The sequence below is a fragment of the Spermophilus citellus genome (genome assembly GCF_964194105.1).
Source record: "Spermophilus citellus genome assembly, chromosome: 12".
In the NCBI taxonomy this organism is placed as follows: domain Eukaryota; kingdom Metazoa; phylum Chordata; class Mammalia; order Rodentia; family Sciuridae; genus Spermophilus; species Spermophilus citellus.
The window spans coordinates 2,918,725-2,936,659 of NC_138198.1; the positions used below are offsets into that span (position 1 = coordinate 2,918,725).

The 17,935-nt window shown below is 52.9% G+C and overlaps 3 protein-coding genes and 1 long non-coding RNA gene across 4 annotated transcripts in view; all 4 read right to left on the reverse strand.

Moving 5' to 3' along the window:
- The window catches only part of LOC308631479 (arf-GAP with SH3 domain, ANK repeat and PH domain-containing protein 1-like), an 88,106-nt gene extending 83,995 nt beyond the window's left edge, over nucleotides 1-4,111 (reverse strand). The window contains exons 1-2 of the mRNA XM_081262726.1: nucleotides 3,622-4,111; nucleotides 1,883-2,103 (exon numbers count right to left, since the gene is read on the reverse strand). The gene's annotated coding sequence lies outside the window, so the exon portion shown is untranslated. The remainder of the gene's footprint in view (nucleotides 1-1,882; nucleotides 2,104-3,621) is intronic.
- On the reverse strand, nucleotides 1,909-9,876 carry LOC308632070 (obscurin-like; the record flags this gene model as incomplete). The annotated part of the gene is made up of 8 exons (XM_081263715.1): nucleotides 9,742-9,876; nucleotides 8,972-9,205; nucleotides 8,619-8,885; nucleotides 8,267-8,533; nucleotides 7,026-7,298; nucleotides 6,149-6,415; nucleotides 5,461-5,978; nucleotides 1,909-2,103 (listed from the first exon to the last, which is right to left on the reverse strand). Exons 1-8 carry the CDS (start codon nucleotides 9,803-9,805, stop codon nucleotides 1,909-1,911), a joined length of 2,085 nt encoding a protein of 694 aa, XP_081119841.1. The 5' UTR covers nucleotides 9,806-9,876.
- Nucleotide 9,877: 1 nt separating this feature from the next.
- Nucleotides 9,878-12,955, reverse strand: LOC308631552 (obscurin-like; the record flags this gene model as incomplete). The annotated part of the gene is made up of 8 exons (XM_081262868.1): nucleotides 12,784-12,955; nucleotides 12,272-12,538; nucleotides 11,979-12,091; nucleotides 11,733-11,886; nucleotides 11,387-11,548; nucleotides 11,194-11,298; nucleotides 10,292-10,558; nucleotides 9,878-10,011 (listed from the first exon to the last, which is right to left on the reverse strand). The coding sequence occupies exons 1-8, from the start codon at nucleotides 12,938-12,940 to the stop codon at nucleotides 9,878-9,880; spliced, it is 1,359 nt and encodes a 452-aa protein (XP_081118994.1). The 5' UTR covers nucleotides 12,941-12,955.
- A 2,027-nt stretch (nucleotides 12,956-14,982) lies between these two features.
- Nucleotides 14,983-17,597, reverse strand: LOC308631553. Its single transcript, XR_014018249.1, has 3 exons — nucleotides 17,485-17,597; nucleotides 16,143-16,418; nucleotides 14,983-15,001 (listed from the first exon to the last, which is right to left on the reverse strand). It is a non-coding gene; the product is annotated as an uncharacterized lncRNA (long non-coding RNA).
- Nucleotides 17,598-17,935: the final 338 nt, after the last annotated feature.

The window sequence follows — 17,935 nt, forward strand, 5'->3', positions numbered from 1 at the left end:
CAAATTCTGCTGTATGTCACAGCTTCCTTCCTCAAATATCCTCAAGTCCATGTTCAAAGGCTGGTTCTCCAATACAGATGCAAGTACACAGTCTGCTCTGATCAGCTGCTAATGCACCAGGACCAACAACATCATGTCTTGACTAGCAAACAGTACTGCAGGAACTTCCACACATCCAAACAGAGCTACCAAAGAGGCACACATTGATAATGGCCCATGAGCTGAATGCTGATGTCACCAGCAGCAGAGTTGATGTTCATGGAAAATGGGGTGCATGGTGTCAGCCAAAGACCAATCACCAGACAATTCTACTTTTTCAAAAATATGAAGACCCCATCCATTCACAGCTTCTACTTCCTTGGTCAGAACAACTTCCTGTTCTCTCAACCCCAAACCTCAATATATGAGTAAGTCAGACTAGCACTAAGCATCTGTTTCTTTCTTTTTTTAAAAAAAATTATTTTTTACTTGTAGTTGCACACAATACCTTTATTTCACTTATTTATTTTTATGTGGTGCTGAGGATCGAACCCAGGGTCTCACATGTGCAAGGTGAGTGCTCTACCGCTGAGCCACAACCCCAGCCCCTATGCATCTGTTTCTTAACAACACTGATCTTAGATATTGGTCTTTCCTTTTTCTCTTTCTACTTGTGATTTTGAGAAGATCCACTTCACGGTGCTGATCAACCTCACTTGCTTCAGGCATACACCTGAGCTCCCAGAGAAGCAACCTGTGAAATTTGAGGGAGGGGCCGACACTGCAGGCTCTCTTAGAAGATCCAGACACTATTCTAGCTCCTGTGATATCTTGCTTCTCAATTGCCGGGCCTCCCTGATCCAAGCCAGCTGCCAGCATTGAGGGTTCCTTCTTCCCTTCAAGCACAAAAATGGAAGAGGCTTTGCTCCTGGAGCTGTAGGTCTCAACAAGATAGGATCCTCCATCTTGGCATGCTGTGGTTGTTGGGGGCTAAGGGTACAAAGTGCAACACACTGGCATTTACACCAGGACACCTGGATATTCAGCTTTTCAGTGGCAAGGTAGTTTTTAAGATGGGTGAGCTTAAAACATTGAATGGGACAGAGAGCAAAGTTACTGAGTACTCAGCTTGCACAACTTGATGACAAATGTCAGTGGAAAGACACTGTTTATTGGCAAAGGTAAAATAAAATTCAAAGTACCAGAAGAGATATAAAAAGAGCTTTGGGCAAGGTAAGCTTGTTTTAAATTACAGAAGTCACTGGTATACAAAACAATGAAACCCTACCAACCAGCTATGACCTATTGACTATGGTGAAAAAGTCACAAGTTTGCAGGAGACTCCTCATTGAGGAAAAAAAAGTGCTAAATGTTTTTCAGAACCTGGATTTCATATTTGCTATTTCAATATGCTTAATAACAAAAGGAAGTTTCTCTCTAACCAATGCCCACAATCAGTCACCATAAAATACTTCCTCCTCCATGTAATAACCCTACCTCACCCCCAGGTACAGGCCCTACATCCTTGAGGACACACATCCTTACTGGTGTGTGTCCCCAGGCTTGGCATTCTCTAACCTCTTCAAAGATCAATCAGCCAATGTCCAGACCCAAACTGCTACTCCTCAGCCAGTTGCCCCTGCACTGCCTCCCACTGCTTCCCCTCCCAGGACTCCCAGCCTAATCCCCACAAGAACCCTGTCCTGACAGGGTCCTGCATTCTATCAATTCCACTTTCTGGAAGCTCCCACTGCCTCCCACTTTCCTGCTGCTCACTAATACCTAGACACATATCCCAGGGCTTCCAGGCATCCAAAGCACTGTGGTACATGTAGAAGGCACGTGGTCCTCTCAGTAGCAATATTCAGGAGCACACTTCCCCATTATGTAGGCCACAACTAACCTCCAATGTGCGTCATTCCCCTGGAGTCAAGCAGAATCCAGATCGGGGGGCGCTCTTCCATCCTTAAGCACTGGTGATGGTGTCGGCCAAGTGGATGTTGAACCAGAGCCCACACTGCCTTTCTGCTCAACTGCAAACCAGTGCCTCCTAGCTTGCAGCAGGGTCTCCAAGTGTCTCCAATCCACTGATTCATGGTCAGCCTCAGATTCTCTCTCCAGCACCTGCAAGATCACACTGGGTTTGAGTGTGAGAACTGATGTTTCTAGGAGTCATTCCCTTAACATTGGAGCACCATTCTTCCCATTATACTTGGTGTCCCATCCCATCAACACAACCTGTCACACACAAAAATGGAATTTAGAGTGCAACCCTATCAGGAAATACTCTTCACAAGAAACCAGTTCACTGACTTGAGGTTCATAAAACTTCTACTCAGCAAGCAAGCCCTGAAAACTACCAGGCCAAGGATCAGAGGCAAGGGTGCTGCTATTTCCATACACTTCTAATACCAAACACAGTGTGTTACTAAGCATTCAGATAACAGGGATACATTTATCAAAACTGAGCACAAACAGATTGAGCTAAAATAACCATGTTAATATATTTAACTACCACGAATATGTACAACTCTGGTACATCTAAGTTTCTACTGGTCAAAATATAAACATCATTTACAAAAGAAGGAGAGAGAAAATAAGAACTTCACTCACACTCGACTTTTTTTTTTTTTAGGTTTACATACAGAAGGAAACTGGAAGCAAGAAAGATAAGGAAAGGCAAGGCAATGTCCTCACCATTATTACAGTACTAACAGATCAAGGCTAAACTAAAACAATTCTAGATTCTTCCACCTAGAAAAGATACACACAAATCTCAATATATAGCTAATTTTTTTCACAACATATAATGCTTTTCTGTTCAGAGATATCTTGAAGGATCATACTGCAGTATCCTTTTTCTTTCCTACTGGAGAATGCCATGGTGCCCCTCAGGTTCAAAATACTTTTGAGTACTTAACTGCACATGTGTGAATTCTATTTGGACTAAAAGTCATCTCATCACACACTTCAAAAAAGGATCTACAGTGGTCTAAATGTCTGTATAGACATTGGGGACCATGTTAATAAACAACATTGGACAGCTACTCTGCTTATTGGGAAAGACCAAATAAAAGTCAAGAAAGAAGTACACAAAATGTTTCTGACAACATTAAGTTGTGCAAGGATGTGGAAAACTTTAGTATACAAAAGAGTGGACTGCTGCCATTCAGTTGAACTGGGACGAACGATCAGTGAAGAAGAAAATAACCACTCCTGAGACTAATCAGGTGAAGTATAGACCTGCACTAAAAACCTGCAAGTTCTTCTTCAGAGGAAACACAACCACTGTCAGCTCACGTTCTGAACCTTGACTTCAAATGACACCGCTTCAGGACACTTATTTATGTAAGAAATCTCTCCTTTATTCCAGTCCAAGTGTGCTTCCCACACCCTGAAGCCCTTCCAGTTCCCAAGCTTGGCATGCTATCACCTCTGAAAAGCTGCTGCCCCCAACAAACACCCAGCCTCCACTTCCTCTGCTCTGCACAGAACCCCTGAACAGGCTTCAATGGTCTCCCCTCCCCCATCTCCTTCTCACCCCAACCTTCCTCAGCAACACTGTGCTGGTCCCCTGGAACTTCTTTTGACAAAGAATGAAACACCTCCCACTCCCCCTGGTCACCCTAGAGTCTTCCCTACCTGCTGCTGGATGCCCTTCAAGGATGGGGTTGGGCTGGCAGGTGATGTCATCCAGGATGGTACAGAAGACTCCAGGTACCACAGGCCAGCCTCTTGGGAATGTAACCCTGCTTACATGAAGCAGAAAGTTTTTAATTCTCACTGAATTGAGATTAAATGTCATTTGTATTTACCTTGGCTCCCCATCCAGAATCTGCTAAAAGTTTACCTCCTGTTTTTCCATGAGCTCTTCTTGTCATCTACATCGTTCCTCTTCTATCCATAATAAAGTACATATGAAAAAAGGTTCATTTTCAGAAAAATTCAAAAGCTTGTACATTTCTTTAAATTAAAAGTTTTTTTAATCTATACTGTATATTTCATCATATGCTGGCCTGGTCAAGAATTATCCTTCCATATTTAGTACTTTAGAGCTAAGTTTTTAAACAGTGTGATAACAGAAAAGGGTGGGATGGTATTCCATGTACTTATATTTTTGTGAGTGTTTAAACATTTTAATAACAATATATTAAAAAATAAAAATAAGGACTGCTTCTGTGTAACAGTTGCCACCCTTATCAGGTGCACTGGTGTATACTTGTCACCTCATCTATTCAGTAGGCCGAGACAGAATATCTCAACTTTGAGGCAAGTTTCAACAACTTAATGAGAGATTGGAACAAAAATGTTTTTTAAAAATAAAAATATATAAGTTCAGTTGTTTGTTAAAGTGCCTCTGGCACTTTAACAATATTAAAAAATATCAACGAAAAAGGTGGGGAGGGGCTGGGGATGTGGCTCAAGCAGTAGCGCGCTCGCCTGGCATGTGTGTGGCCCGGGTTCGATCCTCAGCACCACATACCAACAAAGATGTTGTGTCCGCCGAGAACTAAAAAATAAATATTAAAAAATTCTCTCTCTCTCTCTCTCTCTCTCTCTTTCTGTCTCTCACTCTCACTCTCTCTTTAAAAAAAAGAAAAAGAAAAATATGGGGAGGACATCACCACTGGGAGCTGTCCTAGGTAGTTACTTCAACTTTCCTCCTGTGCACCCCATAGAGTTACACCCTCTCTTCCACACAGGTTTCTAAATTTTGGAGAGAAGCTGTGGCTAACTGATTAAGATGTGAACTGCTGTATAATGTTCCTTTAGATTTACAAAACCCAGAAGAAGGATGGGATATCAAAAGAAGAGTCAAATCCAGGTGGTAACCAGGATGCTTCTTTCAATATCTATTTTATTATTGCCCTTTCCCACATCATGAAGTTCTATTTTGTTTTTTGAGCTCATACAGACCTAGGATCATGTTTTTCTTATCAGTTATATTTTTTGACTGTGGAGTTTTTGAGCATTGCAATGGGGATTTCACCTGTGAAAAGCTACAAGGCCTTTACTATTGCCTTATGTATTGTATGTTATGTGTGCACACTTATGTTTTGTGTTATATGTCTGTATGTACGTATGTCCATATATCATATATGAGGAGCGCTCATGAAAAAATGGATCAATAAGGCCCACCTGAGCCCCCGAGGTGCTGAAAGCCAGTGCTGAGGGCCATTGCCAAGTAGGAATGATGCATCGAAATTTCCTTGCCAGCGTACCCCATGTTAAATGGACTTGCCTTGGAATTTCGCTGTTGACATTGCATGTAAGGTGACCTTGCTCAAGGACCAGGGCGGATCCGGGTTTAGAGCTGATCAAGTATCCCGGTCCTTGGGTTTAGGGCGTTCCCGGTTTAAGACAAGTTTAAGGCGTTCCGGTTTAAGACAAGTTTAAGGCGTTCCGGTTTAAGACAATATGGGTTTTAGGGAAGTTGGAGGTTGAAGATTATTGCTGCTGGAAATAGGGCGTTCCTGCTACCTGAGCTCCCTCCCGTTGAGTTCTCGTGAGATTCAGAAGGTATTTTGGGAAAAAAGCCTCGTGGAGTAGGTGAATTGGGCGGCGGCAGAACTGGGATTGCCACAGAATGTGTGTAGAGGCCGGTGTGAGTTCAGGAATAAAGAATTGCTGTTTGAATCTACAAGGTGTGTGGTGGCTCGTGATTCTGTGCCCAGCCAAGACTGCGGCAAGCCAGGGCACACATGAGCACTGTGGCTGCACCAGCCACTCACCTTGCACCAGGAGCCGGGCCTGGGACTGGGCCTGCCCAATGTCACAGGTGTAGGTGTCACTGTCCGTCTTCTCCAGGGTGCGGATGGTGAGCCGCAGGGCCAAGCCCTCCTGGCTCAACATGTGCTTCCCCGAGGCCCGCAGTTCCTTGAGGCCCTTGCGCCATGTCACAGTGGATGCCGGGAGCTCCGTCTTGCACTCGAACACAGCTGTGCCCTTCTCTTCCACCTGCAGGTCAACCAGCTCCTCTGTAAACCTGTTGGCCTTTTCTGGGAGAGAAGACAGAAGAGGTGAGTGTAAAGCTTGCATACATCCCAGGCCAGCCTTGTCCCTCCTGCTGGCTGTGGAAGCAGAGCCCTGAGAGAGACCTCCCCTGCTCTGAGGCAGGGGTCCTGGGCATGCCAAGGGAGAGCTGCTGTGGGGCCGTGTGGGCACTCACCGTCCACACGGAGTCTGGCTGTGCTCTTAGAAGCGTCCGTCTCACACGTGTATGTGCCAGAGTCCTTGAGAGAGGCTCCATGGACGACCAGCACAGCCCGCGTGCCTTCGCGGAGCAGCTTGTACTTCTGACTCTCGCGGATGGCCTTCCCATCCTTCAGCCAGTGCACAGGGGTGCCTGCCCTCGACAGTTCACAAGTGAGCACCACGTCCTCCCCCAACGTGGCCTGCTGGTCTTCTAGGGGCTTCGTGATGTCCACTGGCCTCTCTGAAGGGAACAAAAGTGTCTACCCAGGAAGCACAGACATGCTCAGCCAGGGGCAGGGGCAGGGGTGGGCATTGGGAGCGTCCATTTCAAGACCAACACCACAGAGCCTAGACCCCAGGCCCCAGGAGCCTCCAACACTGACTTGCCAGGAGCCCTGGCCACCAGGGGAAAGCACCCAGCACAGCAGTGCTCAGGCCACTCCTGAGACCCAACACTGAGCCTGCAGTGTGCACCAGGCATGTACACCAAGAGCACAGGTCCAGACCGCTGGGAACCTCCCAGCCAAGCATAGACCCTGTGGCCCCGGCTCAAGAGTCGCGGGATGGTAGGGTAAGCCATGTGCATTAGGAACCCCAGCCAGGACAGCAGTCAGATTAAGACCCAAACCCTGGGCCTGGCCCAGGGACACTAGCTCAGAGTGACCCCCTCAGAGGGCCAGAATCTCTTCCAGGTCCAGCAGGTGCCTCTATGCCCCCACATCCTTTAAAGGAAAGCTCACTGAGGGCTGGGGTCAATCCCTCAACCACTCCTGACCACCTGGAGAGGGTCTCAGGCTCAGCAGCCTGGGGGCCTCTGGTGACAAGTCCCCAGCTGGGTTCATCACACTCACCTTTTATGACAAGTGAGGCCTTAGAGGTGAGACCCCGCACAGAGAAGACCACTTCCCCAGCATCGCTGAGCGCAGCTTCTTGGATGGTCAGGGTGTATTTGCGGCCCTGGCGTGCTGCCCGGAAGTGGCCAGAGCTGCCCACTGTCTTCCCACCAACAGTCCACATGGCCAGGTCGCCTGCACTCTCGTGGGACAGGACACACTCGAAGCTGCAGCTGTCCCCCTCCAGCACCTCCACCGTCTTCAGCCTCTTGGTGATGCCCACGTGCAGGTCTGCAAGCCACAGAGACTCCTCAGGCCAGAGCCAGACACCGGCAGCACTGCCCATGCAAGACCCCAGGCAGGGCTGGCCCCAGCAGGTGGGCTGGCCCCCAGGCCCAGGACCTATGCAGGGCACGATCACCAAATCATGATGCACCCTTGGCCTGGGGCTGGCCATGTCCTGGTGCCTGTGTAGCCAGTGGCTATGAGCTCCAAAGAAGGGGAAGCAAGGACCACCCACATTTCCCACCACTCACAAACCCCAAGGGAAAAAGGACAGGAGCCCCAGGAGAAAAGCCTTCAGACAGCATGAGCCCCACTCTGTGACAAACACTCCACCCCCCTCTCCTTTCCTGTCTCATCAGAAACCACCAAGGCCAACCTGGGCCAGCAGCCACAAGGTCAGTAAATTAGTGGGCCTGCCAACCACACACCCTGGAAACAGAATATGTTAGGGACTGAGCTCAGGATGACCAGACACTGAACCTGGATAGGGGGTGCTGGCCCTGCAGTTGGAACCCAACCCTGGCTGAAAAGGATGCACTCAAAAGACCCAAGAGTTCAGGGTCCAAGGTTGGGTCTGGCTCCTTAAGAAGGGAAGTGCATGTCATCTGTGTGCAGCTGCCCTCACTGCATGACCAGGCTTTGCCCTTGGCCAGGGAGCCCTTCCTAGGCAGGCCCTGCCCGGACCCTGAATTCTTGGTTTCTGCTCAGAAACCTGCTCCTGCAGCACAAAGCAATGTCTCTGCCGACCTCAGCCCCCAGTCATATCCAGAGAGTCTCCCATCCCCCTGCCTGTCCACTCTGGGACCTCTCAGGACCTCCGCAAGCACCAACCACAGTGGGAGCTCCCAACTTCTCCCGGCTCTGCAAAGCAACCCCGGGGTCTTGGAGAGCAGCATGGGCCTCTTGGGATGCAGGAAGACCACCATGTGCCGACCCTTCCCACACCCCACCTCGGCCAGCCCTTGGCCACGTACCATGCACGCTGACCCGGGCCCGGGTCTCCTCACTGCCCACATGGCAGGTGTACAGGCCAGCATCTTTGTGACTCAGGTCACGCACCACGAGGCCCCGTGTGCCTGCCGTGTGCAGGAAGTTGTACTTGTTGCTGGGACCAAGTTCCACGCCATCTTTGCGCCAAACCACATGGGCCTCGGGGTCTGACACTTCACACTGCAGGGCCAGCGTGCCACACTCCTCCACGGACACATCATCCAGTGCTTTCAGGAACACCACTGGCTTGGCTGCAGGGAAGATGGGGCTGGTGAAGGAAGCCTGATACCTGTCCGTGAACAGAGGGGACCCATAGACCCCACAAGCACAGCTCACCTCGGACAACCAGGCAGGCAGTAGTGGACACCTTGGGGGAGCTGGCGCGCACGGTGCCTGCATAAGCCCGCCGGACGCTCTTCAGCACTAGTGTGTGGCGGTGGCCCTCATGGCTGATCTCGTGGAAGCTGTCGTTGTACAGGGGTGTGCCGTTGATGGACCACTCCACCTCCTCATCCTCGCGGGACAGCTCGCACGAGAAGCACACCCGCTCCTCCTCGGTGGCCTCAGCATCCTGCAGCGGCTGCGTCACTGTCACATCCCGAGCTAGAAGGCACACACGGGGCCTTAATGCTGCCCACGGCCACAGCCCACCCCAGGCCCTCCCATGGCCTGCCCACCTCATGTCCTACCTTCCACAGTGACCTCAGCACTGCCAGCATCAGCAGGGGTGAGCCGGAGAATGCGCAGCTCTGCCATCTGGCCCTCCAGCGTCATCTTGTATTTGTCCGACGGGGCCAGTGGTGTGTCCTCCTTATACCACTGCACGGCCTTAGGGGCCGGCCTGAAGTCACAGGACAGGACCACCGACTGCAGCTCACGCCCGGCCTTGGGCTCCAGTGGCCGGGTCAGCACCACCGGGATGTCTATAGCGGGAATAAGGCAGGGCTGTGGGGCCACAGGACTGGGTGCCCTGGGTCTGAGCTATATTCTTCTGTAGTCTTCTACCCACACCACTGAGTCCATGTTCTGCCCTGCACATCATGACCTGCCCCTCCTCTCCTGCCCCACTCTGCTCCACATGCCCCTCCCTGTCCCCAAGATACCCCGCACCCCACACACCTACCCATGTATGCCCTGGCCCCACACATCCTGCCCTGCCCTGCCCCAGCGCTTGCACCCTGCTCTGCAGGCCTCTGACCACTGGTTCCCAACCCTGCACCAGCTCCAGCCAAAATCTCCCATGCCCTGATCCTTCCCCCAACAAACCACTGAGCTGTGTCCACCCACCACCCCTGGCCCAGGTACCACAAGCACCATGGTGTGCCCAGCCCTTACATACATCCTGCCCACCTTGTCCTGTGTATCCCCACACACCCCCACCTTGTGAGCCCAGGCCATAACTACCCACCATCTGAGCCATGCCCACTGGAGGCCCTAAGCCATGTCCACCTCAGCTTACCTGAGACAACCAGGCGGGCAGAGGAGCGGGACTTGCCAATGGTGAAGTGCACAGGCCCAGTCATAGTGGAGCAGGTCCTCCGCAGGGTCAGCCGGTGCACCGTTCCCTCCTGCTCCAGGCCCACATTCGCCCCTGCCTACAGCACAGTCTTGCCCAAAAGCCACTTGGGTGGCCTCACGGAGGGAATGGAAGTCTCACACTCGAACCAGGCAGGAGCAGGCTCCATCACGGTCACATCCTGCAGGCCCCGTATGATGGTGATGGACTGCTCTGTGGGAGAGGAGGTAGTCACGGTGGACCTGGAGGCTGGACCTGTCCACCCCCGCAGGCTCTGAGGTCCTTGCTGAACACAAACCTTCCCCACAGTGCGCTGACACCCCGAGTCTTCACACCCCCCAGGTTGCTCCTCCCTCTGCACCCACATCTTCCTGTGTCTACATCCAGCTGCCTGGATGTCCCCAGTCGGGCCACCTCCAGGACTTCCAGCACAGATCTTGGGAACCACAGCCACCCCCAAGAACCTGAGAGCTGCCGCTGGCCTGGAACACACCTTCTACAAAGAACTGGGCACTGGTCTTGACATCGCCAGCATCGCATGTGTAAGAATCCTCGTCCTCTGGCTGCACGTCGTTGATGACCAGCTTGCGGTAGAGGCCATCGCTGACCATCTCATACGTGGGTCCAAGCTGCAGCTCCTTGCCACCCTTAAACCACCGCACCTGTGCACTGGCCCTGGACACCTGGCACTCGAGCACTCCGCGGTGCTTCTCCATGGCAATCTTGTCCCTCAGCGGGCGGAGGAGGGTCACTGGCAACTCTGCAGTGTGTGGCCAGTGGGTTCAGGGCCCAACCATGAGCACTTTGGCAACAGGCTCCCCCAGCAGGGCTGCTGAAGGACTGGATGCTGCCCCCAACAGCCTGTGCACTTACACCTGAGGCAGCAGGGGCCAGACTGTCCCCATCCAGGCTGGTCTAGGACCAGCTGTGTGCCACAGACCACTGGCACCATGGTCGTGCCCCCCACCACGCCTCACACATCACAGCTGATGTGTACCCTGAATGTGCATGTCCAGCTCCACACACCACAATCCCAGTGCCCAAGCCCCATCCCACATGCCCCCATCCTGCACTCACCCCCACCCACAACCTCAGACCCTCCCACCTCTCCTGCCCTGGCAGGCCACATCGCCACCTGCTGGAGTGCACACCCTCCTCTCCAGTGATGGCTGCAACCCAAGGAGGGAGAGTTCACTGAGACCCTGAGTCCTCACACCCCCCAGGTTGCTCCTCCCTCTTCGACAACATCTTCCTGTGAAAGATGTGACACTCCCGTTCCTCCTCCTAACCACTGCTGTCCCAGTCCCAGCAAGCGGTCTGGTCTGGGATGGCGGGGCTATCACATACCCCGTATACCCCCACACCCCAGTCCCCCCCTCTCCACACTCCACTCACCTTTCACTCGGAGGTGGGCTCGCGATTCTGCATTTTCTGCTACAAATTTGATCTCCCCTGCATCTTCTGCCAGGACCCTCCGGTAAATGAGAGTGTATGTCCTTCCTAGGGACAAAAGCCCCCAGCCCTGGAATGAAGGGAGCAGCCTGGGGGCGGGTCCACCCCACCTGCAGCCAGCCTGCCCCACAAGCACCTTCCTGGCAAATACGCACAGTGTCACTGGGCCGCAGCTTAATCCCCTCTCGGAACCACTGGCCAGGCACCTCGTCATGGGAGACTTCACAGGAGAAACTGGCACCTTCCTTCTCCATCACCTCCACGTCCTCCAGGGGCCGCACAATCTGGACACTTCGGCCTGAGGAGGGAGCAAGACCCAGCCATGCCTGCAGGTACAGTGGCCATCCTGGTGCTCCCACCCAGGGCTCCAGTTTGCTGAGAGCTAAGGGCACAGGCAGCCAAGCACCTGGCTGCAGGCTGCAGGTGCGCAAGGAGGTACTCACAACCCTAGGCCCTGCCCTTTCCACCTGTCCAAGCCTCACCTTGCACCTTCAGAGAAGCAGAGCTCTGAGCTTCACCAGTGTCACACACATAGATGCCCCGGTCGCCCATCTCACACCGGTAGATGATGAGGCTTCTGCAGGTACCCTGGGCCACTATGCCCATGGTCTTGCCTGACCGTAGCTCCACACCATCCTGTGGAACCAAGAGGCCTGGTCAGGCACTGGTGGAGGGCAGCTGCCACTGGTGAGAGGCAGGGAGGGCATAAAGGAGTGGGAGAGAAGCACCTTCAGCCAGCGCACATCAACGTTGGGACGGGAAAGCTCACACTCCAGGGTCACCTTCTCTTTCTGGGTAGCCACCATGTCCTGCAGTGGGCGGCTGAAGCTCACAGGCAGCTCTGGGAAGACAGGAGGAAGGTGATCAATGGTCTAGAAGGTGCTTTCCAGGCAGGTGATAGGGAGTTCTAGCTGTCTCAAGTCACACATCCTGGTCCTCAATGTCCCCATTGCCTCCCAGGCCACCTTGGGGAAGGACGCAGGCCTCTCTGGAGTAGGTCCTGCTACCTCCACCCACTCACCAGTGACCACCAGCCGGGCAGACGTGTGCACGCCCTCTGCCTTGAAGGCCACTAGCCCACTGTCCTGTGGCTGCAGCTCCAAGAGTGTGAGAATGTGCGTGGCCCCGTGCGCAGCCACATGGCACCCAGGCCCTGGCTGCAGCCGCAGTCCGTCACGTGTCCAGGTACCCTCCACTTCGCCATGCGACAGCTCCACCTCCATAGTAGCTGTGCCCTGTTCTCTCACCTCCACTGCCTGCAAGCCCCGAACCAACCGGACCTGGCGCACTGTGGAGATGCAGGAGAGGCGCCAGTGGTCCGCTGTACCCAGAGCCCTGCCCTTCCACCAGCCAGCATTGGGACCCCAGGGTAGGCACCGCCAGCTTCCCCAGGAGGTGCCAGAGGTGAGCAGAGGCCAGCGGCCATCGACCCACACCCCAGGACCTGCCCCTCCGGAGAAGGTGGCGCCCAGCCCCTCCCGACACCCCGCCTCTCCCGACACCCCAGGCCCCAGCCAGCACAGCGACACTCACTTTCCACAGTGAGCTTGGCCTGGGTCTTGTCGTCTGGTGTCTCGCAGCCAAAAAAGCCGCGGTCAGTGAAGCCCACGCTGCGCAGCACCAGGCGATGGCGTGTGCCCTCCGCCTGGATCTCCACATTCTCCCCCGGCACCAAGACTGCGGCGTGCATTTTCAGTTGATGGTTTTTCTTTTAATCTAGGTGCTCTCTTTACATATGCAAGCTTTTCTGTCCCCCACAGGATGGTTGTAGACTCCCTCTGTGTGTTGCGTGGCTTGGATGTGCTGTCCCCCAACACTCCCGTGCCTTAAGCTGGTTCCTGTGTGCAGTGTGGAGGTCATGGGACTCTTTGGAGGGGACCCAGTGGAAGCTGATGAGCTCAGGGCTTCACCCTCTTGTGTGAATCGAGGTTCGCGGGGAAAGCTGGCTCCTGCAGGTATGGATCAGGTCTCATAAGAGCAGGCTGTCACGAATCTTGGTGTGTCTGGCCCCCTCTGCATGTGGCCAGTCCCCTTCTGCTTCTCTTTGTGGTGCAGATGGGACCCTCACCAGGAAATGGGCTCCATGCTGCTTGGACCTTCAGCCACAAAAATTGTAAGCCACAGGAACTTCTCAGATATGTTACCCAGCCTGTTGTTGAGATGCAGCAACACCAAGCACACTGAACCAGAAGCCTCCAACGTGTCTTGAGTCTTTGTTTTAACATAGTCAGATTGTCACTCTTGCTCTGCCGTGATCATGTCTTGTTCTGTTAGAAATCTTTCCTTGGCACGAAGTCTCTAAGCATCTGTGATGTCATCTAAGACCACCGCAGCTCTCCCAGGATCCTGAATCTCTAGTTCTCCGGACTAGCTTTTGTACATGGTGAGAAGTACCAGACAGCTGTGTTTCCATGTGGCTTCACAAACGTTCCCAAGAATGAATACAGTGTTGCCTGTGTGGGGGCCATGCGGAGTCCCGTAGGGCCATGCGGAGTCCCGTAGGCACAGCTGGGTGCAGGGCTCCTGTCTCACACCGTGGACCGGCTGTCTGCTACCGTAGCTTTAGTCAATTCTCAGCGATGGGGGATGCTCAGCTTGCCTGTCAGAGCCTGAGGGCCAGCATGCTCTGCACCCTGCACCCAGGCCTGCTCCACAGCGTGGGGACCCTGCAGGCTGATGATGGTCTGACTCTTCCATGCCCTTATGTCCACTTACTTAGACATTATTTGGTGTCTCTCAAAAATGTCTGATTTACCCTGAAGAGCCTTTCAATGTCTTGCTTTACACTTAGCATCAGAAAGGTGCTTCTTATGTAAACACAAGTGAGCATCCCTGATCCAAAACCAAAATGCTGCAAAATCCAAAACTGTCTGAGCGACTATATGATTGCTCCAGGTGGAAAATCCTACACCAGGAGCCTCGTTTCATGCACAAAATCTTCCTAAAATGTTGTGCAAAATCGCCTTCAAGCTATGTGTGGAATGTTCATGAAACAAGTGAATTTCACATTTACACTCAGGTCTCATCCCAAAGATAGCTCATTATGTGTATGCAAATATCCCCAAATCCAAGAAAATCTAAAACCCAAGCACTTCTGGCTTAACATTCTGGATAAGAGGACTTCATCCTCTACTCTGAGCTTTCATTTTCCACTGCTCACTGCTCGCCTCCCGCAGAGTGGACTCAAATCTGCACAAGCTACCTTGGTAAGCCACTAACTCCACCTGATCACATATCCTTGGATTTCCGGAACAGAGCCACAGAATTCCACTCAACTCCAACTGCAGTACCTTCAATTCCATTTTCCTCTTCCCATCTGTGCCTTCCCCTCAAGGTCCTGCTCTCGCTGCACGCCAGCTAGCGCTTCCTACTGTCCACGTATTGCTGTCGTGGTCAGGGACCTGGTGGATGGCCTGATGCTGTATCCTTATCGCAGCTGCTCTTTGGGTTTCCCAGTGTTTCACTCTCAGCCAGTGCTGTGTTCCTGGACACTGCCCTGGGGTGGGGGGTGCATCGTCTCCTCCTGGCCACTGCTCCATCACTTTTGCTGGGTGCTGTTGAAGTTGTGGGCTGACATCTCAGGAGATGCATCTCTGTCTTCCACACTTTCCCGGTGGTGGACTGTGCTGTCCACGTCCAACAGGATAGAGAGTGTTTCTTCCTCTTCTGTTCTCTGGAAGACCCTCAAGGAAGGTGGAGTCAGTTCTTTCCAGAACATTTAGCAGGAGAGCTCCTGGACTTACACCCTTCTCTATGAAAAATATTTCTTATTTTTTTAAGTTATAGGAAAGTTTGAGTTGTCTATTTTTTCTTGTGTGACATCTTCATATCGTTTCCCAAGAATCTGTCAATTTGTCAAGACTTTCCAAATGTATCACCATATAAATATCATAAAACAACATCTTGGAGTTCCTAAAATAACATCTTAGAAAGACACACAGGGTGTTGGGGACCCATACATGATCACAAACCCCTTCTGTTGCTATGCCATGCCATTCTGTTGGGCACCTGGAGGTCTGCTATGCACAGCCCACCTGATTGATGTTAAGACTCCACAGTGAAAGGAAAGTAAACTGGGCTCTTAGACTCCCTGTGAGTCAGTCAGGGAGGCAGACACACACGACTCACTAGGAAGTTCTACAACATCAGCTCTGCTCTACCAGCTAGTGGATCCTGTTACAGAAACTCAACTTTAAGGAAAACTGATGTAGCTTCAACTAATGTATTCCTTTGCAGTTCTAAATCTGTAAGTCAAATTCCAAAGTAAAATTCTGACATAGAACAGTGCTAACCAAAGAAAAAAAGGAAACAAACTTTCCCTTGAAGGCCCACCCTGACTCCAGGGGCAGCCCAGACATGGCTGCCAACCCTCTGCCCACACACACTGCAGGAAGGCCCAGGCCTAGAGGTTGCCCAGCGGTGCACAGAGATCTCTGCCCTATGAGAAAGGGCATAGGAGCATCCCAGATACCTAAGGTCAATCTTGAGATAACACCAAGACTAACCCTACCCGGCATCAATTAAAATGTCCCTCACCAGCAACTACCCATGTGGTGCTGGGGACAGCATTCAGGAGCAGCCAGATCACAGGAGGCAGAGGAACATTCAGCGTTCCCTGGGGAGACACCTGATCTATCAGAGGTTGCAGGCCAGAGGGAGCAAAATGCAGAGAGCAGAGAACATCAGCAGCGGCAGGGCAGCGCTCAGAGTGCACTGCACCCCACGTGAAGTTATACTCCAGAGTGAGCGGGTGGGCAGTCCTCCCCCGCAACTACCAAGCCCAGCTACATATGAACAAGGAGGGAGGGAGGAGGGGCATGGCCGAGCACAGAAGTCTAACGGAGAGCACAGGGCCTGTCACCATCAAGGCAAGGTGCTGTGCAGGGACTCACCTGTGACGTCCAGGCAGAAAGAGACCCTCTGGCCCCCGGCCTCACAGCTGTACTCCCCGGCGTCCGCCTTGCCCGCCTGCTGCACCACCAGCTGCCGCCTACAGCCAGAGGCCTCCACGCGCACCTGGGAGCTCTGGCTCAGCTTCTTCCCATCCTTGTACCACGTCACCTCTGTCTGGGCCTGGGCCACCTCGCAGCTCAGAGTGGCACTCGCCCCCGCCTGGGCCTTCACCTCATTGTGTGCTGGCTGTCCCTTGGCAAACACCACCTTGGGCTCTGGGGACAGAGGGAAGGGACGCACAGTTCAGAGACTCTGTCCAGGACAGGAAGCCACCTAGGGAAGGACATCTGGCTGGATGGCTAGGGCAGACCCTTTGCAGGCCACACCAGCTCATACCCTGGAGAAGCCTCAGCACCCTCAGCACAGTAGAGGCATCCCCTTCTCTGCTCAGAACACACCCAGGACCCACAACAGATGCCTGGACACTGGTACCACAGAGCCCTGTGTGGTTCTGGGTTTCCCCGTACACACAGCATGATGAAGCTTATCTTAAAATTAGGCACAGTAAAAAATTAAAAACAGTGCCTAATAACAAAAGCAAACAATTATGAGAACACATTGTAGTAAAGCCTGTGGTTTGGGGGCCATTACTTGAACATCAGACTGTGACACTCTGACTACCTTGACCACGCCACCTGATGACTGGCCAGTGGGCAGGGGCTCACGCAGCATGTACACACTGGGCAAAGGGCTGGTTCTTATCTGTGGGATGGAACAGGAGGAAAACCTCCCACATTAGGTCAGGGATTCCCACCAGCTTTGAGTCACAGACCATGGCCACACCATTCACAGGAGGGGAGGCTGCCCCAGAACACCAGAACTCCAACATGTCCATATGCCTTGAACAATTCCACACACCCTGCGATGGGTGAAATACCCATTACCCCAGTTGGGAAATTCAGACCTCTCTCACTAGCGAGAACTAACCATGGTGCAGGTGAGGGGACGTGGAGGGCACCAGAGCATCCGACAGAAAGAAATGCACAGACACGACATCTGGTCCACGTCAGACCACAGGGAGAGCCAGTGTCCTGCACACCAAGTAGAACCCAGAAGGCTCTGGGTAGACTCTGTGGTGTGACTGGTGATTGGAGAGTGGAAACCCCACTAGGGGTTCATAAAAAGCCCTCTCCCTGTGAGCCATTCCCAGCCAGCTACTGTCTTCCAGTTAGGAAGATGGAAGCTGGATAGATGAGATCTAATAGGTAAACATTTCACAGGAATGTCCATCTGGGCCAATAGCCAGTCTCATCACCTCCAAACAGGTACCACAGGACTCACCTGTGACGTCCAGGTGGAAGGAGACCTTCTGGCCCCCTGCCTCGCAGCTGTACTCCCCAGCATCCGCCTTGCCCGCCTGCTGCACCACCAGCTGCCGCCTGTAGCCAACTCTGGCTCAGCTTCTTCCCATCCTTATACCACGTCACCTCTGTCTGGGCCTGGGCCACCTCACAGCTCAGAGTGGCACAGGCCCCCGCCTCAGCCTTCACCTCGCTGCGTGCCGGCTGCTCCTTGGCAAATACCACCTTGGGCTCTGGGGACAGAGGGAAAGGACACACAGGTCAGGGACTCCAGAACAGACCCAGCCCTGTCTCACAGCCTGAGCCCACCCCAGGGATGGCCGAGCAGAGTGTCCATCATGAGCAGAACATTGCATGGCCATGCCTAAGTTCTATCCTATGCATGACCCAAGCTGCAAACTCCAAGGCTGGTGGGTAGATGGCTGGGCAGC